Here is a 23,096-nt window from a genome sequence, read left to right as displayed (position 1 = left end):
ACATCTCGAGAATCTAGGTCTCAAAGTCAATTGGGCGAAGAGTTCACTGTCTCCCAGTCAGAGAATTTATTTTCTGGGTTTGGAACTGGAATCGCTGTCTATGACAGCACAACTATCGCCACAGCGCAGACTGGATGTCCAGCGCATGACGAAATCCTTCCGTCGCGGCACTATAGTCCCGCTCAGAAGGTTTCAGAAAATGCTGGGTCTCATGGCCTCAGCATCATCAGTGCTCCAGCTGGGTCTGCTTCGCATGCGCCCGCTGCAGTTCTGGCTAAAAGCGCGAGTACCACGGCGAGCATGGACCTCTGGTCTTTTTCGCCTCAAGATCACTCAGGAATGTAGCCTAGAAATCTAGACGCACCCTAGCGGCAGCAAAATGTATTTTGCAGCCAGGGTAGTCTAGCAACTCTCCATTGATTTTCGAGCTGCAAAAACCTAAATTGGGTCAGGCCAATCACATCGTGTATAGAGTAGGCGGGGCGGGCTTAACATAATGACGACAGAGTTGCGACGGTTGCTGCTACTTGAAAACAAAGAATGGCGGCTGCTGGCGAACAGTCTTTCGAATCGGCTTTGGCCGCGACTCTGGAGGACTTGGAGATAAGTTTTTCTTTGAGAAAAGAGCAAAGAACGGCACTTAAGTCATTCTTAAAAAAAGGAAGATGTGTAGTTAGTTTTGTAGTTTTGCCGGCCAGATATGGCAAAAGTTGAATCTATCAACTAGCTCCGCTGTTGGGAAAACGCTCTGGTTGGTTGAAGCGCTGTCCTATTGCGTGCAGAGGGAATTTGAAAGACAGCCGTTTATCCCGCCCCTCGGATTGAGCCGTGTCTATGGTGAGTTGCCAGACCTAACATCTTGATGTAGGTCTGGCTTGCCAGGCTATCAGGAATGCGTCTCAGCCCTGAAATCTTGGAAAGTGACCGACTGGTACCGGTCAGGTGTAAGCCTGGGAACTTCCTCGAGTGTGAAGGTGGTGTCTACGGACGCCTCCACCTCGGGATGGGGAGCGCTGCTCGAGGGCAGACCGTTCTTCGGCCAGTGGTAAGAACGGGAAAAGCTCCTACACATAAACTGCCTGGAAATGATGGCAGTCGACAACGCGCTGAGGTGCTTTTGTCCCCAAATAAAAGGACACCACGTCTCGGTCCGTTCGGACAACATGTTTGGTGGTGTCCTATATAAATCACCAAGGAGGTATCAGATCCCGGAACCTTTACAGGCTTACGGAACGCCTCCTGGTTTGGGCTCAGCACAATCTGCGCTCGCTCAGAGCAGCGCACGTGCCAGGCCATCTGAATTTGGGACCAGACAGACTGTCCAGAAACAATATTCCGGCAGAAGAATGGTCCCTACACCCACAGACAGTCCAACTGCTGTGGAAAACTTTCGGCAGAGCAAAGATAGACCTGTTTGCGTCTCAAGAAAACACTCACTGAGTTTTTCTCCAAGAGCAGGGATGCTCTGGCCCACGTCTGGCCCCGCTGCCCGCTCCATGCTTTTCCCCCAGTTGCGCTCCTGCCTCAGGTGTTAGAGCAAATCAGGGAAAACGGAAGCTCAGTGCTACTGGTGGCTCCGTTCTGGAAGAACCAGGCTTGGTTCCCAGTTCTGATGCAGCTGACAAGCACTGCCCCATGGCCAATACCAGTGAGGAAGGACCTCCTCTCTCAGGCCAAGGGCTCGATCTGGCATCCTCGCCCAGAGCTGTGGTCCCTACATGCGTGGGCCATCAATGGGTACCCGCTAACCTCCCGGTGGGAGTGTTGAACACGATCACGCAGGCTAGGGCCCCCTCTACGAGACGGCTCTATTCCTCAAAATGGTCTGTGTTCTCTAGCTGGTGCACAGCCCGTGGCATATCACCCCCAAATTGTGGGGTGACGGAGGTTCTCTCCTTCCTGCAAGAGCTAATGGATAAGGGCAGAACCCCATCCACGCTCAAGGTTTACGTGGCGGCCATAGCAGCGTTTACTAAACCGACGCTTGGCCAGTCACTTGGAAAGAACGATCTGGTTATTCCTTAGATGAGCTAAGAGGTTAAATCCTCCCAGACCTCCCTCAGTTCCCATGTGGGACCTTTCTACGGTCTTGGAGGCCATGAAAGGTGCCCCATTCGAGCCAATCCAATCAATAGATATCAAACACTTGTCTTTCAAGACAGTGTTTCTTCTGGCTCTCGCTTCAGTAAAGCATATAGGGGACTTACAAGCGCTCTCAGTGTATGGAGTTTGGGCCAAATGACTCGAAAGTCATACTCAAATCGAGGCACGGGTTACGTTCCTAAATCCCTCAACACACCGTTTAGGGCTCATGTGATTTCCCTGTCGGCCCTGCCGGTCTCTAACGAGGAGAAGGATGCGAGCTTCCTTTGCCCGGTCAGGGCATTAAGGGCTTATGTGTCTCGCTCGACTGTCTTCAGACAGACAGAGCAGCTCTTTGTCTCGTTCAACGGACGTTCTAAGAGACTAGCCATGTCGAAACAGAGCCTATCCAGATGGATAGTTGATGCTATAGCCCTGGCTTACGCCTCTAAAGGCCTGCAGTGCCCGTTAGGTGTCAGAGCGCACTCCACAAGAGGCATGGCCTCATCGTGGGCTTGGTCTAGTGGGATTGCCTTGCAAGATATCTGTATGGCAGCAGGCTGGGCCTCCCCGTCTACATTTATAAGGTTTCATAACCTAGAGGTTCCCGCTTTGCAGGCTAAGCTGCTTTCGGTCTAATAGATCGTTATTGTCTGCCCCGATGCTATCGGCCCAGAATACTGAAACTGCTTGAGCAACGCTCGCTGATCGATCATGCAACTCTATGGGCAGTGTGTAAGACCCTTAACCCCCTGAGTTCGACAATCGCGCCGGCGCGATAGGCTTGCTTTTTTTCAGTTCAGTTCAAAAGAAATTAATTTTGCTCTGTTGACTTTGATATTACAAGCAAGTTTCATACATCAATCGATTCTGTTAAATGTGTATTATTTTTGTGTATACTCACAATAAAAACAAAGTGTTGTGCTTTTTACCAAATAAAGAAAAATAAACGTGATGCGAGTTCTGCCTTCTCTCTGTCAGTGAAGACCATTCTGAAACACGTCCGAAAATTAACTGTAACTCAGCGAATACTCAGTCAAACAGGCATACAGACACACAGGCATGAAGCTTGAATTATCTTCTTTTAAATGAGGTAATTTATATAAAAAACAAATATTCTCATCTTGTGAAATCTTTATTAAAAGAGAGCGATTCCAGTCGAGCTAATTAGAGCTCATTCAAATGTAATGTGAACACGCCCACGGAGAGCGCGCGCTATTCAAACGCAAATTACTGAGGCAATCCAAGCAAACCTGTGAACGCCCCCATATCAGCTCGAGAAAACACAAGTTTAATCATTGTAGCCTACGTGTTTACACCATCTGGCAGCGCTGTGAGGAATAATAATAATGGAAAATCTACCTCAGAGTGCGGGTATTGCAGGAGAGAGGATCCGAATATGTAGTAAGTTTTTTTTTCCTTCTCAAGTTAATCGCGTTTCTGTGACTGAATGAACGGCAGCCGCAGAGATGCGCGCTGTTTACCACAGCTCGCAAAAATACAGTTTAAATTTAAATTGCGTCTCTGTGTGAATGAATGATGATGTTTTAGCAAACTGTATTGCAATACTGAGTTGAGTAAAAATCGACTGTAATATGTTGAAATAAAATGTAGGCTATTTGTAAGCAACGTATTAAACTGAAAATTAACATTTATATGCCCTAATATTTCATAAAAACAACGTTACAGTCAGGCGTTTCTGTTTGTGAATGAATGTTTCGGTTTTAGCAAACTGTATTGCTATACTGAGTAAAAATCGACTGAAATATGTTGAAATAAAATGTATTTGTATAAGCAACGTATTAAACTGCAAATTAACATTTATATTTCTTATGATAAAAATGAAAGACCTATGTTACAGACATATGAAAGACAACATTTCGTTGATTAGTTTTGGATAGATTATAAATTTTTACTGTAAAATATCTGCCACCTCAAATAAGCTTTTGTTTGCCAATATTTGCTCATGTTAAATATAGTATGTTTTGTCAAAAATAAAGTAATCAAATAATCAATCAAATCCTTAACTTTGAAACATGTATGATAAAATGTATACTTTTGTTTTTACAAAGAAAGATTACACTTGAATTGTTGTTGTAATTGTAACCTTTTTAATAAAAAAAATATATTTACAAGGTAGATGTAAACAAACTATTAAAAGATAAATATAAGCCTTTTCTTTAAATAATTTTTATTGTGTTTTATTAGTGACAAATTTGGGGAGAGGATAAATATTCCAAAACTGAAAATACAGTATGAGAATTAACTGCACAATTACTAGACATGTTTTCCTTGGATATTATAGGCCAAATTGCAAGCACAATATGTGGAAAAATAAAAAAGAATTGAGATGATTCCAACTGTTGCTCTTGCATTCTTGTGGCTCAGTGACTCACCTGAATGAATGGCTAATTAAGTATGCAGGCCCCACTGTCTCCTCAGGTGTGAACCACTAAATATGCATGATCGTTGACGCCCACTCCGCATATTGCCTTTCCAAACAGAAAGTGCTTTGCAAAATTCAAATCAATGTATTGTGTTATGTGAATGATAAGGCAGGGTGATTTTCACATCATTTTGAAGAAAAAACACTAGGTGATGACATCCATTAGACAAAAGTCTTATTGGCACATATTTAGTATGTGTTTTGTGGTCTTATTTCAGAAACTTTAGTTTTTAGTTTTTTCAATAACCATGCATAAACATTATTCTCTCAAAAATGCAGACATGCACATTCTTGTTGCTCACATATTCTGGTAGCCCTGTTTGTGCTAAATAGTGTGTACATTTTTTTTTGCCATTAATATGTTTATAAGCAACTGAAAAAAGCACAAATGTCAGGGCATGTCAGAACATCTCAAGGACCCCAAAAACACCTTAGACCCCAGAGGGTTAATATTCATCAGTCCAGGCCGAGTTTTTTCGCCCTGGCTGTGTGGAACACTATCAATATAATTGCTCCTTATAGGATGCTTTTTATTACAGGAATGATGCTATTCTAGCCCCTCTTCCTGGATTCTCTGCGAGTCCCTGATGACCATGTACTATATGAGCCCCGGGCACTTGCCCTTGGGACTTTGGTATTGGATCTCAGCATGCACAGCGTTTTACATTGTGTTCCCCATAGCGTAAGATATTACGCAGTACGAGAGAACCTCTCGTAAGAGAACGTACTCGGTTACTAACGTAACCTCGGTTCTCTCTAGAAGAGGGAACGAGTACTGCGTATCTTTGCCGTGCCTGCAACACGCTCTGGTTCGCTTCGGCGATGAAAAACCAGTGAAATCAGCCTATCGAGCTATATTTATAGGCCCAGGCCACGTGAGTTTCGGCGGGACGTGACGCAGTGGGCGCAAAGTGCCCCCATTGGATCTGACGTCACGGGGGCCTCTCTCATTCCCTCAGTACTCGTTCCCTCTTCTAGAGAGAACCGAGGTTACGTTAGTAACGGAGTACGATTTCATGGTTACAGGAAAAAAAAAAAAGAAAAAAAAAATTCATTACTCACTGTCTTCCTCCGTCTGAAAGGTCACTTCTCGGCTCTCTTTCTTGCCCTCTGGATTGGCCAGAGCCAGCCTCACATGAACGGCATGGAACGGTGGTAAATCCCGCAGTGTGAAGCGGGAGGTGTTCCCCTCCACCGACAGACACTCCCTCACCGTGGCGTTATTCCCGCCAGCTCCGCCCCCAGTAGCAGTGGAGTAGCGGTAGCACAGCGACAGGGAGTACGTATGACACCGCGTCAGGTTGTATCCCACCGGCTCCCACTGCAGGAGCAGCTGACGGGACTGAATCTCTGAAGCCGTCAAACCTTTGAGGGGACGCATGGGCTCTGGATGAGACAAAAGAGGAACTGAATTATGTACACAAGTATGTACATTTCACATTTTCACTTGAATTTGAGTTTGTTGTTACATGTTGCTAAGCTAATGACACACTTACTCTAAAGCTATAAAACAAACATAACATATTATCTTTATTAACTACACCAAACAGAAAGGTTTTAAATACCTTTCAGTATTGAATGAAAAATGTGTTTTCAATATAATCATAGTTTTTCCTGCCTTGTCCAACATATTGGATTATTTATTTATTTTCACTGTGCTTGCCACAGTGCATTATGAGATTGCCTTCTCCAAGAAGAACATTAGAAACAGTTCTGTACAGTTCTGAAAATGGGTCAATGACATGGCGTGTCAATTCTGGTGTCCAAAGCATATTCATAATATAAAAACTGTATACATTTTTAAATGCACTTCATTAAGCGACTCAACTTCCCCCTCTTTAATTACGCATGTGAGAATTCATTGTAAATAATTAATTTTTAAGGAGCTATTGAGCTCAAAAGTCCCGAAATGTCATTCCGGGTAACTGTCCCGGCTTAAAATCTGAATACAAAAATGTAAAAAATATAAATAAAAGTATTTAAAATCTACTTGGGCATAATTGTGTTGATATTTTCAAAGATACCTATAAGTGATAATACTAAGCTAACACTAATACCAAATTGTGATTTCTCTAATGTCATTCCTGGATAACAGACATCAATGGCCATTTTGAACTATAATGCATTTTGGTATGTCATGTGACATAATATTGTATCAAAAAGAAGACCCTGAAGGAGCACCAGAACATGTGCAAAGGTCAGTAAGCGTATCTTAAAATGTTGATATTTTTACCTTTTCGGTCACTGGTGCACTTTGTAGCAATATCATGTGTCCTTTTGGATAACACACATTTATAATGTTTTTATATTAAAAAACGATCTATTTGATCTAAAAGATTACCTTAAGTGATGATAGCTAAGTTGTAGTTTTCCATAGGTGGTTAAGTTAGTGCCTGATTATAAAGAAAAAATATTTGTTTTGTCATTCCTGGATAACAACATGTCATTATTGGATAAAAAAAATAAAAATAAAAAAAACACCTCTGTTAGCCAGGAAATGTCATCCGTTATCCAAAATGACATATGCATAACAATCTAGTTTTTAATTAACATTTGTAAACTTTTAGGCATGTTAGTATAGTTATATTATTAACATTAATATTATTTACATAATTGTCTTTTTTTTTTTTTTGCCATATTTTTGCTGTCATTCATCTTGATTTCATATGATTCAATGAGTCACATGGGTCATTATCATTGAATTGAATTTTGTAATGTTAATGGTCAAATCATGAATACTGTAATCATATTTATTAATATATCAACATTTTATTAAAGCTTTAGTGTAGCTTCTGGTGTTTTAAAGTCAATTCTGTCCTTCCAGATGTCTCTGTCTAATAAAGAGAGGCAGAGACGGTTCAGAGCCAGAATAAATGCAGATGAAGAAGCTAGGGCTGAGAATCGTCGAAAAAAGAGAGCAAGGTATTATAGTGATGACTCAGTGGAATGATAATATGTCAGTAACAAGCAAACTTGAAATATTAATCGAAATAGGTTCACACTCATTTGCAATAATCCTAAATATTTTAGATGTATAATGTGTTGGACTATACCCTTGGCCATTGTTTATGAAGCATTATAATTTTACAGATTTGCTGTAAATTTGACAGATTTTTAAATCATTAAAAACTTGTCAGTATCTCTTACTTTGTTTCAAGTTTGAGCGTTGGAAAGAAAATATGATACTGAGGATGGTTTTCATGGTAATCCTTAAAAATATTGCAGAATGTCCTTCCGCCTAACAGTATGTCATTCCAGCTAATAATAACACAGGCAATTAATTTAACCCATATTTGTGCGTTAGATTACACAATTCTGTTTTTTGTTGAGTTAATGATAAAAACAAGTCGTATTTACTTTATTGGAAAACATCTTTAAACATTTTCCAGCTTTTTTTTTTTTTTGGTTCTGAATTTTGAGTTATCAGCCGCCAAAAAATGAGCCCATGTCTAGGCCTACATGAAATCCCAAATTGATTATATTAATTGTGATTAAAATGTAGTTCCCTTTCGTAAAGGGAACTCCCGCTGCATCGATACTCGATACTTTGGGGAATGCCTTCGGCATGAAGCGTCTGAAGTCAACTATGGAACTATTCCAATCTTGATTGGTGCAACGTCACCCGTGACGTCGCATGTGACGGTGATCCGGAAGCTACAAAAGGGTCACAGGAACCAGGAAATGTTAGCTTCTGGTCTTCAGCAAGCGCTCTATGTCATCTTGTCTGTTCTATTTGGTGTTGTTTGTCCCGTGAAAAGAGTATTATTTATGGCGAAAAAAGAGAAGCTATTCAGGCAGTGTGCGTCCCTTTGCCCACGTTATTTAAGCGAGGATGACACACACTTGCTTTGTGTAGTTTGTCTGGGAGTGGAGCATGCACGGGCGGTGCTCGAGGGCGCTGTCTGTGCAAACTGTTTTCAATGAAAAAGCTCCGCTCCCGTTTGAGCTTGTTCGATCAATTAGATCAGGCTCGCGTTTCCAGTGCATCAGGTCCCGCGTCTGTTGAGGCAGCGCGCCGCTTGTATGCATGTGATTCACACGTGGGGCTGGCATATGATACTGAGACGGTTGTGACCCTTTCTCAGTGTTTATTAACCAGCTCCACTGGTCTCGCGCACGGTTCGGAAGCCCGCGCTGCGGCTTCTTCCGACCGTGTTAAAGACACAGCGTTTGATTTATCTGGCTCCGAGGAGTTAGATATTATCTATTAACACTGAATCACGTGGATAGGGGGATTCGCCACCCCATATTCCCGTTAGTGAGGAGTTGCTGGAGGTTGTAATCAGGGCAGTGGTTAAATTAAATGTTAAATGGCCATATAATAAGCAGGAAGCGACTAAGAAAAATAAAATGAATGAGCGCTTCCTGCAGACCCAGTCACAATCTTCGTGTCAGAGCCTTCCCTTTTTCACTGATCTCCATACTGAGGTATCAAGATCGTGGAAAAATCCATTTTCATCTCAATTATTTTCCCCCATGTATATATTTACTCATCCATTAGGGAATCTAATGAAACTGGTTATTAGGTGATGGCTCGGGTTGAGGAATATTTTGTGAAATATTTTCTCCCCGACATTGCGTCACCCCTGATAGCTCAGACACTTCCCTCCAAATCTCGTACATCGAATTTGTTAGGGTAAGCATATATGGCAGTGGTCGAGCTGGTGCATGCCCACACACGATGGGGTTATTACAGGCATACCTGGCTGACCTCCTCAAGCAGGTGGATGATAACTGGGAGGTCTCACTCTATATTACTGAATATCGTAGAGTATCTGACTTATCTCTCTGTATTATTAAAGAGACGGCCCGTGCTATTGGCCGTTCTATGGCAGCACTAGTCGTCTCAGAGAGACATTTATGGCTTATTCGCTTGTGGATCGGGAAGAAAGACAGGGCTTTCCTTCTCGATGCTCCCCTTTCACCTTCTGGCCTCTTTGGCGACGCGGCAAGAACCGTTGTCGAGAGGCTTCAGGAGGCAGAGCGACAATCAGCTATCCCCAGTTGTCAGTCCAGGTCTCATGGGGTTGCTGCCAGGGGGCAGCCTCATGGGACAGCCGCCAGCTCTTCATATTTTGAGAAGGTTTCCTCTCGTGCCCCCCCCCCCCGTATAAGGCTTGGGGCCAGAAGAAACATTCTCGCACGAAGCTCTCCATACCGAAGACAGGTCTGAGGATTGTCTCTCGGGCTAAGAAGGCTTCAACTAAGAGGTCTTGTCGTAACACGCAGACCCTTATGGGCGTTCCCCCAGGAGAGCGAGTACAGGAGTCTCGCCCCCTTATGCAGCCCTTAGGAAATCGATGTTTGCTTCCCGCCGCCGATGGCGCTTCGGGACACATCGGCTTCCAGCGAACACAAATCGCAGTATCTGCCCGAAGACGTTGCGGCACTGTCGAGTTCGCCGCCTCTCAGGAGGTCTGTAGAGAGCATATTTCGGTTAGTTCCTGCCAGTTAGCTGCTTCAGGTCACCAAAGCCATTTGGAAATTTATAGCCGAGGCCAGTCTCGAGGGACTGGTCCCCATAATGGCATATTTAGACACCCCGAGGGGTCTTCAAAATATAGCCTAGGGGGTCCTGCTTATGGTGGAGCTAATATACAAATATTATCTACTAAGGGTGGTTCACATGTCGGCCAGCCCCGAGCAGGGTCGTTTTTGGAACAGGAAGTCTAGTCCCTCTTAACACAGGAAACCTCAAAGTGGGCTCTTCCTTGGTTACGGGAGCCCGGGTTCTACAGCTGGCACTTCATAGTTCCTATGAGGGGGGGAGTTAGGCCTTATTTTGGATCTCAGGGTACTGGATCAACCTCCGAGGGGGTTCAGATTCAAGTTACCGACTGTCAGTCAGACCAGCTCCGAGGACTGGTCTGTCTTGATAGATCCACAAGCTCCTTAACTCCTCTTTCCCTTCTAACCCCATCACAGGAAGTTTCCGAGATCCGCTTTTGGGGGGAAAAGCGCATCAGTTCTGGACTCTTCCAGTCGGCCTAGCCTTATCCCCTCGCACCTTCACTAAATGTATGGACACGGCCCTTGCTCCATTGAGACTTCAGGGGGTCCGTATCTTATAGATGACTGGCTCATTTTGGCTTAGTCAAAAAGAACTAGCAATTCAACATCGAGATGTTGTTTTGCACCATCTGAGGTGCGTGGGGTTGAGACTCAATGTCAAGAAAAGTTCCTTAACTCCTCTTCAGAGGACTACGTCCCTGGGAGTAGAGTGGGACTTAGTCACAATGCGGGCACAATTGTCTCCTGCTTGTATAAATACTATCTTAAACACAATGAAGAGTATTAGGTTAGGCCAGGCTATCACTGTCAAACACTTTCAAAGAATTTTGGGTCTTATGGCTGCAGCTTCCACGGTAGTACCCTTTGGTCTGCTCCATATGAGGGCCTTGCAGTGGTGGCTCAGGAACAAGGGATTTTCTCCTCTGGGAAACCCTTTTCGTACGATCAGAGTTACGCGCAGATGCCTTCGTTCTCTTGTCGTATGGAAGAAACCATGGTTCCTGTCTCAGGGCCCGGTTTTGGGAGCACCATGTGAGAGAAAAACTCTGACCACGGATGCGTCCCTCACGGGCTGGGGTGCGGTTATGGAGGGCCGTTACACCCGAGGTACTTGGAAAGACCATCATCTCACATTGTATATTAATCGCTTGGAGATGTTGGCTGTATTTTTTGCCCTGAGGCACTTCCTTGTAGACCTCAGAGGCCATCATGTTCTTGTTAGGACAGACAATATGTCGGTGGTCTCTTATATCAACCGCCAAGGAGGTTTGAGATCTCGCCCTCTTTGTAGACTGGCGCATCAAATTCTTCTTTGGTCCCAGGACAAATTTCTCTCTGTCAGATCTATTTATATTCCTGGGGTTGAAAATATGGGAGCAGACATCCTGTCGAGGCAGGGGCCGAGGCCCGGGGAATGGTGGCTCCACCCTGAAGTGGTTGAGCTTATATGGAGAGAGTTTGGCCGGGCGGAGGTTGACCTGTTCGCTTCTCATGAGAACTCTCATTGCCCGCTCTGGTACTCTCTCTCACATCCAGCTCCTTTTGGCTTGGATGCCACGGTACAGATGTGGCTGAGGTCACATCTGTATGCTTTTCCCCCGATCGCTCTGCTCCCTGGGGTTCTAGAAAGGGTCAGGAGGTACGGAGTGAGACTACTCCTTGTAGCTCCGTACTGGCCGGCCCAAATTTGGTTTTCGGACCTTATTAGTCTCTTGGAGAGTCCTCCATGGAAAATTCCTATTAGGAGAGATCTTCTGTCTCAGGCTGATGGTATATTATTTCATCCCCGACCAGAGTTATGGAGACTATGGGTCTGGCCCCTGAGGGGGTCCCACCCATAATTAGGTTGCCCTTTCCACCGAGGTGGTCAGGACATCCATACTAGAACCCCACTCTACTAGGAACTAAACAATTAAGTTAGGGAGGGCATTGAACCCAGTTTATTACTGCCCACTGGCTTCAGTACTGGTGTTCCATCCCGCTCTCTAACGGGATCTCCTGTTCATGCTTAGGGCCTCTGTGGCGGCCTCAGTGCCCTCCGCAAGCCTCTAAGGGTGTTCTCGAAAGGACGTTCCCACTGAAACTCCATGTTCCTGTAGATTGGAGGATGAATCCTGTCATCCAGCCTATTGGCATCAGGCTGATGGGTTATCCCTGGCACCCATCATGTCCTGTGGGTGAGGTATACAAATATATATTTGAGATATATAAGTATATATAGGAGAATCTATTGAGTCTGCTTCCTGCTCGTCTTACTCCCTGGAAGAGTGGTGGTGCTGCCCCCTCTTACTTGTTAGCGTGGGAGCCACTCAACGTTATTTTTGCCCGGTACTGAGGTACTTGTAGGCAATGTTAAGATTCTTCAGGTATTCCATCCTCCATCGCATGTGTCGGATGGTCAAGGTCGTAGCCTTTGAGGTTCCTACATTAGGACTCAGGCTGAGAGGAGTCAGTCCATCTAGTTATGCATCAAGGGTTAGGAGCTATTCCCTTTATTAAGAGTACAGTTGGTTATCTAAAACCACTCATATTTGAAGTACAAGGTGCGCTTCTGCCTTCACCTCTCATCTAATATTTTCTACTGTCTGGGGCTCCCAGCCATGAGGTCAGTCGAGCCTCCGGCTCCAGACCTCCCCTTCTTGCACCAAATCTTATGACAAGCTAGTTTGGATCTGCCCTCTACTCATTCTATCGTCCGTGAGTGTACCAGATGCTTTATACCAGGGCGTTTTTTCTCTCAGTGTGGCGGCGTGGGTATTCGTTCCCCAAAGTATCGAGTATCGATGCAGCGGGAGTTCCCTTTACGAAAGGGAACGTCTCGGGTTACGTATGTAACCCTCGTTCCCTGAGTAGGGAACGAGACGCTGCATCCCTCGGCCACACTTTTCGCGCCCCTGAGAACGACTTGCTTTGACCAATTAGAAGCTAACATTTCCTGGTTCCTGTGACCCTTTTGTAGCTTCCGGATCACCGTCACATGCGACGTCACGGGTGACGTTGCACCAATCAAGATTGGAATAGTTCCATAGTTGACTTCAGACGCTTCATGCCGAAGGCATTCCCCAAAGTATCCAGTATCGATGCAGCGTCTCGTTCCCTACTCAGGGAACGAGGGTTACATACGTAACCCGAGACGTTTTCCGAGCACTAATTGTTTGTTGAGCTCCAATTATGGACATCAGTATATTTGTATATGCCAACAATGAAAGAAATGTAATTAATTTAAAAAATGTATTACGTTACCCAGGAATGACATTTTCATGGGGAAAAAGGTCTGATTCACCAAAAAAAAAAAAAAATAGGTTAATTACATTCTTGAAATGTGTACATGTTATTGCATTACATACACAACACTCTAATAAGTATATAAAGTCCTAAAATTGTAATTTTTCACCAGTTTTCTTTTTTTTTTTTTTTTTTCATTTTAAATCCTTATCCGTCAATAACCCAAATACCTTGTTCTTAAGCTTTTTTGGGAGTCATTTGGTTGTGGACCAATGCGATTGTCAGTCCTGTAAGTTACTGGACTTTTTAGAGTTTAAAGCTCTAAAGGGTGAATTGACAACCAGATTTAGCTGCAGTGTCTACGTGGCCAAAAAGATCTGTAATTTGCAATTAGTTCATAAATATGTGACCATGGACCACAAAACCAGTCACATGGGTCACAATTTTGAAATTGAGATTTATACATCATTATGAAAGCTGAATAAATAAGCTTTCCATTGATGTAGGCTATGGTTTGTTAGGATACGACAATATTTGGCAGAGAAACAACTATTTGAACATCTGGAATCTGAGGATGCCAAAAAATCGAAACATTGAGAAAATCGCCTTTAAAGTTGTCCATGTATGTTCGTGATTGTGCTGCATTCACTCACAGAAATAAATGTTTTATATATTTACGGTAGGAAATTTACAAAATATCTTCATGGAACATGATCTTTACTTAATAGCCTAATGATTTTTGGCATAAAATAAAAATCGATCATTTTGACACCATACAATGTATTGTTGGCTATTGCCACAAATATACCTGTGCTTTTTATGACTGATTTTGTGATCCAGGGTCACATATAGTGAATTTCCATTTCATGGAGACCATAGATGTAAATAATAAAAGTAACGTCTGTTATCTCAATTAAGTTGACAAAGGTTTAGAACAAATTTGCAGCTTTAAGTATAGCATATACTTGTATGATAAAAAAAAATCTCTGAATTAGATTGCATGGGTCTTTATACAATCATAAAATAATTGAGCAGAGCAATTCATGAACTGACAGATGGATGGAACCAGAGAGAAAGAACAGTTGACCCTTCTTACTAACAAGTATGAAACTTAAAGTTAAAAAGCGGTCAGAGAGAGCAATAAAGTATGTTTAATAGGGAATTCAAACATTTATCATTACACATAAATTATTATTTCAAATAGCTCAGCTAGCTCTCTCTCTCTCTCTCTCTCTCTCTCTCTCTCAGTGCAGAGCCAATTAGAGCTGCTATGAGCTAATTACATATGTCATATGTGAAGGCAGGGGTCCTTGTCTCTATTTCATGTCACTTTAATTCCCTCTCACTAAGTCTGACATGTATTTCTACCCCATAGAGAGACAGACAGGAGACGAGCCCAGTGAGTCCTGTGTGTGTGTGTGTGTGTGTGTGTGTGTGTGTGTACGACACAGCACATGGCATTGCAGCATAAGTAGCTCTGCAACAAATGAGCAATGAATAATTAACACACTAATTATACTTTAAAACTAAAATCACCTCCTAAATATGAAAAGAAAGTCCTGTCAAGAAAAAAGAAAAGAAAAAGAAAAGAAATAAATTCTGAAATTATATTTTCCTTAAAGAAAACCTTTGAGATAATCTGGTAACACTTTACTGAAGTATTTATGTATAATGCATTATAAAATATGTATAATGTAGCCTACTTTATAATGCATTATCTTTTTAAATAAATGTAACCAGTGTTAAAATTCATTAAAATATTTGAAGATTACTTGTTACATTCTTACAAATTGCTGGTAGGTCATGTGTTTTAATTCATTATACTTAATAAGTATCATAATGTATTATAACTGTTAATTATTCACGAGATCATATAATGCAGTTTAAGGTACATTACAAGGAATAGGCCTAATGATAATATACAATCGTTTATAATGCATTATATAAAGGCAACCAACCGACCGACCGATCAATCAGTGTTTATGAAGATTTTTATCTTTCAAACCTATGCTAATTTAGGGGGAATTGTTTTGAATATAATGTTGAATCCAAAAACTCTTACAAATTAGGCTTCCTTGTCCTCATGCTAAATTTTATTTTATACATTGTTTATTTCTTTTGTTTTTTAGGGGGTGAAATTAGACCCTGATGTTTTCGTGAGACATTTTTTGTGTTTACACTCAGAGCTGAGACAGTCAATGCCCAGTCAACCCTGCTGTGAATGCCCGCAGACCACCATACAGACCCCCACCTCTGCCCTCCCTCAGAGTCCTCAAGACAAATCAACCTGATTACACTAATTAATGAGACACATCTACTAAAACTCCCACAGGCCTTATGAGGAATGGCCTAACAGCTGGATATGACACACACACATACACCAAACAAAGTCACATCCTCTGAGAACTGAAGTTTGACCTTGATATAAATTGAATCTGTTTCACTCAAAGGGCCGAGAGAGATACAGTTACAGAAAAGTACAAGGGAAAAGCCCCCCTGCCAAAAGAGACAGAATGAATGATGAAGTGAAAAAAAGTGAAAACAGTGAGAGAAAAAAAGAAGAAGAATAGAATGAATAGTGTGTGCTGGCTTGTAGTGTATTTTATGTAATATTAAGTTACTAGTTGATTTTTAATATCTCTGTCACCAGTTGAATTTTAATTGATCAACTTCAATTAATCAACTAACATTTATTTTTTCTTGCAGGAATGACATTAATATGCTTTTAAATGTTTCCAAAGTCTTTGTGGAAAACTTGTGACTTTGAGTGTGTATGTGTCTGTGTATAAATAACAAATAGGGGAAGTGAAACTAGACAGATTATTAGTTCTCAAACCTTGTGATAAGTAATCATAAAAACAGAGTTTGAATGTGCCAGTGACAGAGGAAAATGGTTGGGGCTTTTGAACCAATTGAACCAATCATATTGAAGGTGACATGTTAGTCTTATTTGTTTTCTCGATTCTATAAAAACTGTTGTATCCGTGTTTTACGGTGGGATTCTCAATGGAATTTGTCTGAGATCCTTCGGCCTTGCTTTTTGGGAGAGATTCCCTGAGAACTGCTTGGGAAGATCTCCTGGCCTTAATTAAAGCATTTAAAGGACATTTGCAGGTCTGTTTGTCGATTTATTCCTGTGCAGGAAGCTAGTTTAGAAAGGAAGCTAGTTTAGGGAAGCAAGTTAGTTAGAGTGTGGCTGCGTTCGAAACCACATACTTCCCTACTATTTAGTATGGAAAAAGAGTAGGTGAGTGAAAAAGTATGTACGAATCCAAAAGAGTAGGCGAGAATTACCTGGGTGACGCACTAATTATTGCGAGATTCGGACTTAAGTGCGTTCGAATATGCCTACTTTCCTACTATATAGTAGGCGAAAACAGTACGTGAAAGAAGCAGTACGTTCGAAACATCAGTATTCATAAAAGAGTAGACGAGAAGTTCCCGGATGGCTCACTGCTTTCGGCCAGATTTTTGAGTGCTCAACCGATGGATACTCTTCTATCCCAGGAGGCCACGTGAGAGGATACAGCATAAAAAAGAAGAAGAAGGATAGGTCATACTCGAACATGACGGAAAGGATGATGGACGAGACTGTTTTCAAATGTGAGTATTACAAATCAAATGATCGCATGTGTTGAACTACTGTACAGTAAACTGTTGAATTGTTGAAGGTGTAAAGACGCTATATATTTGTGATTTTGCTGTAAATTATACATTTTATTATGTATAGCTAACAGAGAAGCTCCAGTAAGGACACATACATCTCCAAAGTGGATTTGCATACATTTTAAACCGTATACATCTTAAATACAATTACTAAATGTCTATTTAATATCTGGCAAGAAAATCTTCTATAAGAATTGCAGATTGCTACGTCTAATAGATATGAAATAGACATCTGAGTGATGTATGTGTGCTATTATGTAGAACAAATCTATAAAGTAACTAAACATAAGTTATCTATTTTATTTGTCCATTAGTACTGCTGATAAATTAAGGAACATTTATGTAGGATAAAAAGTTAAAACAACCTCAACATGTAAATGTAGTGCTGAGTTCATAAATCACAGAGGTAACGTGAATCTTGCCTGGATGTTACAGGGACAGATGAACAGATGTGTGTTTATCCGGTGGAGAGTGGCTCATGAAGCTGAATGCTGCCATCAAAGGCTTTGTGACATTACAGAAATGAATAACAACAACTATTTAAATATTAATGTAGTTTATTTTAATTATTGCAATTTCAAACAGAGCTATTACAGCACTTTTCTGATTCTTGATTTCTATGCATTTGCTGCACAGCTTTTGTGGTGGAGCAGGACCTGCAAGGGAAGATGATGGCAGCATTTGTGGAAAAAAGCATTTTTGTCTTCTAAATAATACTGAAATCAAATGACATTGTGCTGTTAAAATGACTGCTTTTGTGTTATGTTTGTGCATTTTTGTAGGATCTGAAATGTCAGCAGGCTGGTGTGAGCACTGAGGATGAAGAATCCTGAATCCTGGAGATGGTGCCATGGATGAGACCCTCCATCACTCCTCCTGCCCTCCATCACTCCACCAGCCCTTACGAGACCCTCCATCACTCCACCTGCCCTTATTGCCTCAGATTGTGAAGCATAACACATCACGTAACAGCCTCAGGCACGAAGGAACGGCTCACCTCTGGCGGTCAGCTGATTCATCAGAATAAAGCCGCAGAATGGAAACCGCTGTGTTGAGATGGCAGAAGGATGTGGGGTTCAGCGCCTGTAGCCTACATACATGATTGTAGTTTGAATAAAGCTTTGTTTCATGTGTTGACTTGTATATGCATTTGTTTATTGTGTGATGGTGACTTTGATTCATTCTTTTACAAATTTTATAATATTTCTCATTGTTGTCAGTAAATAAAATACAATTAATTAATGCTTTATTTATTGTTTGAATGAAAATGTAGATATGTTCACTATATACACATCTAGAGTGTATTCATGCATAGCTATTTCAAATGACATACATTACATTTTGTTTGTTTTATTGAATTATATAATTTTCAGTAAAAAGTAATATAATTAATTGGTCAGCATTTATCGTTGTTATTATTGTATGTTTTGGGGTGGGATAGCAATGCAATTCAGTCTGGGGTAATATTAATTTTTAATAATGATACTTAAATTTTTCGAGTATAAAATCAACAGTTTTCTCCAAAGGTGAATCTTAGCACAGCTTGTCCTTTGTGCAGACATTACAAACGCTGAGGAAAACCATTCTAGGTAGGGCTGTCGAGTTACTGATGTTATGAGGTATATGTATGTATGTATGTATATATATATATATATATATGTATATATATCAATCATGGGTTTGCAAACATAATATGATATTTTATACACAGGAAAAAAACCTATAAGGTTGAATATCTTAATATATATTTTCTTAAATAATTAATTATATAATACATTTAAAAAATGCATTTTCTGTTATTTATAGGCCTGAGGGATGAAACGAGAGTTAAATTTAACAAGAAAAAGAGGAAAACAAAAAGCAGTAAGCCACTTTTGCTTATGGATGAAAATGTTTGGATATAAAATAAAGAAATTAACAACATATTCAAGAGATGACAATTTTGGGATTTCGTAATAAAAATAAATATCGTTAAGGATAAAACGGTGGGTCACATTAGTAGGGTTAAATATAAGAACTTAAATCAACCCTAAATATATTCACAAAATAAATGGGCAGCAGTTTCTTCAAAAAGACCACAAAATGAGCAAGTTTAATCAATATCATGATATTTACAGACATATTAATTAAACGTGTCGTTCAAATCTTTTAGTTGTTGCGCATGTGATAACGCATCATAGGTCACATGATAACGTCAACATGGCAGATGTCCGGTTCTCATTCATACTCAACGAGATCTGCCTATAAAGTACCTACTCTTTTAGCGCTCGTTAAGTAAGTACTTATTGAAATTAAGTACCTACTCTTTGAGTATGCGGTTTCGAACGCAGCCTAAGACTCGGCCAGTTGTCGACTGAAGATGCAAGAGCTAGAGTATAAAGGTATTGGGTGTCGATTAGTAGATGCCCCAGTTTAAGGAATTGGGTGTTGATTTGGAGACGCCCCAGATAAAGGTGTTGGTGTCGATTTGGAGACTCATCAGGTAATAAGATCACTTGGGTGTCGATTTGGAGACGCCCCAGATAGTTAGGTTTAGGGAAAAATCACAGAGGTGAGTTAAACAAGGTTTCTATAAACAAAATTGTTCTTTAATGAAAACAAACTCAGGTAATCCACAATGACGAAGAGGAAGTAACAGCGTGTGTAACAGACACACAAAAACAACCGATCAACACAGAGTGAAGGTGAGGAACTTAAATACACAGTGATAATGAGGAGATGACGAATAGGTGTGATGATCTGATGAGTGTCCATGACAACCGATGAGTGGCGGAAAAATCAAACAACGGAACACATGATGAATGAAATGAATGAAAACAAACTGAAAGTTCATGAAAGTGAAGATGAATAAGTCCAGATAACTGTGACAATCTCAATGTTAGACTGATGTCTATTTTTTATTTTATTTAGCATATTTCATATTTAATATTTAACCTTTTTCATCTAGACTGGTCCCTGGGGCGTATGATTACACCGGTGTGATTGGAACGGTCAGTGCATCACGTGATCAACTGCTAAATTCAAAAGTGCTTTCGCACATTGGCTGGAGCTGAGCACAGACATAATAGAGAGTAGACGCCGCATTAGCTGCTGGGTGCAAGAATTGTCTTGAAACATCTTGGACAGGTCCTGCTCAAATCAGCAGACCATCGCAAACAGGGCTCGGGGGATTACTTTTCACAAGTAAGATTTAACATTACTGTACTATTGGTTGTATTTTGTGAATAGAATATTACCAGAGAGTTGAGAAGGAGCTAGGATCTTTGATATTACTGTACTGAAATCGTAGCCAGCTAGCTAGGCTATGTTTACTGCACCGGCCGGTGTTCACCTGGCTATGAACTGAGACTTGATAAGTCATATTCCATAACACTGACTTAGATTACAACTGACACAAGAATACTATTGTAGAAATAAAACAAATATTACTGGTATAACATTGGCCAGCGAATTTTACACAAGTGACACAGACTGTATTATCAGTGTTGGGCAGCCGCTACTTGTAGCTTAGCTAGTAACTTAGTATTTTGGTGGTAGCTCCACTATTTCCTGAATCAAGTAACTTTTCAGTAGCTTAACTCCTTTATTTATCAAGTAGCTTGGTCACACAAGCTACACTTTTCTTGTCATGTGAAATTAGCGCAACTTAAAGTAGCTTCCTATGTAGTGAACTAGCCTACTGCTGTGTTTGTCTTACTTAGCTTGCTACATTTGACTGGGTGGTAGCTTTTGTGTAGTGAAGCTTTATTCATGGCTGAGTAAATGATAGCTTAGCTCACTACAATTTCCTAGTAGATTGCCCAACACTGTGTGTTATTCACATGTAATTCACTCTAACAAAAGTAAGATACCTCTCATGTCTCATACCCACCCCACTTAAAATAAAGGCAACAGAACATCTGACTGTAGAATGGTTTGCAAACAATTCACAATTTCAGCAACATTGGTTCATTTTCAACAGATATGCATCAAAATGGGAGTTTTGTTGAAGAAAGGTTCTAAGAAATGTGAAGGAAGAAAATAAGCTTCACATCCTTTGTGAAATGTTTTGTGTAGACTCTCCCAAATCTTCCGTTCTCATTTTGAAGGTTTCCCAAGGAAAAAGATGTGAGAAGTGGCTTTGAGGAGAGAAGGATTCACTGCAAGTATTTGATCAGTGCTTTGCTGTCAACATTTTAAGCAGGGCGAAATGCAGAAGAACATGGTAGTACAGTGTGTGTGTGTGTGTGTGTGTGTGTGTGTGTGACAGAGAAAGACAAATATAAAAAAGCTTCAAGTAGACTAATATAATATAATCATATTTGTTTCTTCAACTTATTAAAATATCTGACTTTACTGCCACAATCTGTTTCTGCTTCTCTATCATATTTATAGTGTGTGATTTGCAAAATACCTATCATAGCCTACATCATTCACATATCATAGGGTGACCAGACGTCCCCGGTTTCAGGGGACAGTCCCCGTTTTTGGTTGCCTGTCCCTGGCTAATTACAGAAAAAAAAAAAACCTATGTCCCCGTTTTGTTTTTGAAGACACAACATTAGGTTTTTCAATCAGATTGATAGTCAAACTGGAAATGTCCCCGTTTCCCCCTTTTCGGGGATTATGTTCCCAGTTTTGATCTCGAACTTCTGGTCACTTAATATCATGTATCAGAATATTCTATTACTGTTAAGCCCACTATGAATATTAAAATGCGCCGAACCATGTGTCCTGTATCATAGCTACATGTATGACCTTTGCAGCCAAAAAAAAAAAAAACGCGTGAAAATCAGTTCAGTATTCAGTGAGGTATGATTAATTAAATCCGCTGACAGCTCATTGCACCTGCCAAACAGATTACACTGAGTGGAGCAGGTGACCGATCCAAGATGGCAGCCCCACGGCTCGTCAGTGTCAAGGGGGTAATCCAGCACCCGGAAAACGTACCTTCTATGGGGGCATCCATTGGCTAACAAGCCATCACCTGCTGTTAGCATTCCATTGACTCCCATTCATTTTGGCGTCACTTTGACAGCAAATAACTTTACATCTGAGGCGTTTAAAGACTCCATTTGTCCATTTTTTATTTCTAAAGAAACACGACAATGTATAAAAGGCTCCATTACCTTGTACTGTATCTTACACTATGGCCCCGTAGAAGCTGTTTTTGTAAAAATAGGCTAACGATTGCGTCATAGCCACGCGACTCTCTGTCGCACAGTAGATAAATTACCATATAGACAGGAGGAGAAGCTCGCAGGCAATCGAGGGGACGTGGAGGCATAAAGTCTGATAAAGTCAAGGGAGAAGCCCAAGAGAGTCATAAAGTTGCTCCTGCTCCTAGCTCATGGGCAGCTCCTACTCACGCTCTCCGTCTCTGCAAGATTCAAAAGGGAATGATTCAGATTTCTCTTGGCACAGCTACTAGAAGACTTACAACTGTCAGACAGGTTGCTCACGTCACATCTACGTCGTCAAGCTCAGTTTGAGTACGCAGTACGCTCAGCCATCAGGAAGTGAGCGCTTCTAATTTACTTTTCTAAATTAAACTTTTCTCCGTTGAAGTCTATATAATACACACTGATATCTATGGACACGGAAAAATAATCCTTTCCATTATAATTAGACGACACATTTTATTCATATCAGATACACATTGTGAGTTTACTCTGTTCTTCTCCCAGTTCACCAGCCACTTCATGTATTTCGGGAGAAGTGGATGAAATGACGTTTTGTAAATCCAACAGATCCGATTCTCTGAACTGTGGCACAAACTAAGATGGAGGCGCCCATCGCGCATACAGCTGAACTAACGCGATCATTATAAAGGTGTTACACAAAACAAAACATATCCACTTGCACATATTTGACAATCGGAATATCAGATATTTCATGCTATAGCTAATACATTTGTGAATATTTTGAATAAAAAAGGAAAATTTTAATACAATAGATCATCATTCATTCAGCTTTGTTGTGGTGTGTCACGTGACAAGCAATGAAGCGTCACCATGGAAACAATAAAGTGACAGGCTCTAAATAACGGTCGCCTTGAAAAACTCATGCTGGGGGGTCAGCCAGAATATTTGAAACTTACGTGTAATCAAAATTTGTCATTCAGTTATTCAAAATGCCTAATATTTAATATATTTAAATAAATCTTAAATAAGTAAAATAATTACTG

General features: G+C 41.0%; 1 protein-coding gene across 4 annotated transcripts in view; it reads right to left on the bottom strand.

The window, feature by feature from the left end:
• ptprua (protein tyrosine phosphatase receptor type Ua) overlaps positions 1-23,096 on the bottom strand; it is a 582,203-nt gene that overhangs the window by 275,641 nt on the left and 283,466 nt on the right. For all 4 annotated transcript variants that reach the window (XM_079878073.1, XM_079878074.1, XM_079878075.1 and 1 more), the window contains exon 8: positions 5,591-5,914. In XM_079878073.1, the coding sequence (XP_079734199.1) occupies positions 5,591-5,914 (324 nt within the window). The remainder of the gene's footprint in view (positions 1-5,590; positions 5,915-23,096) is intronic.

This window comes from Squalius cephalus (assembly GCF_949319135.1).
Source record: "Squalius cephalus genome assembly, chromosome: 8".
NCBI classification, from domain to species: Eukaryota; Metazoa; Chordata; class Actinopteri; order Cypriniformes; family Leuciscidae; genus Squalius; species Squalius cephalus.
This window is presented reverse-complemented; position numbering and strand designations above follow the sequence as displayed.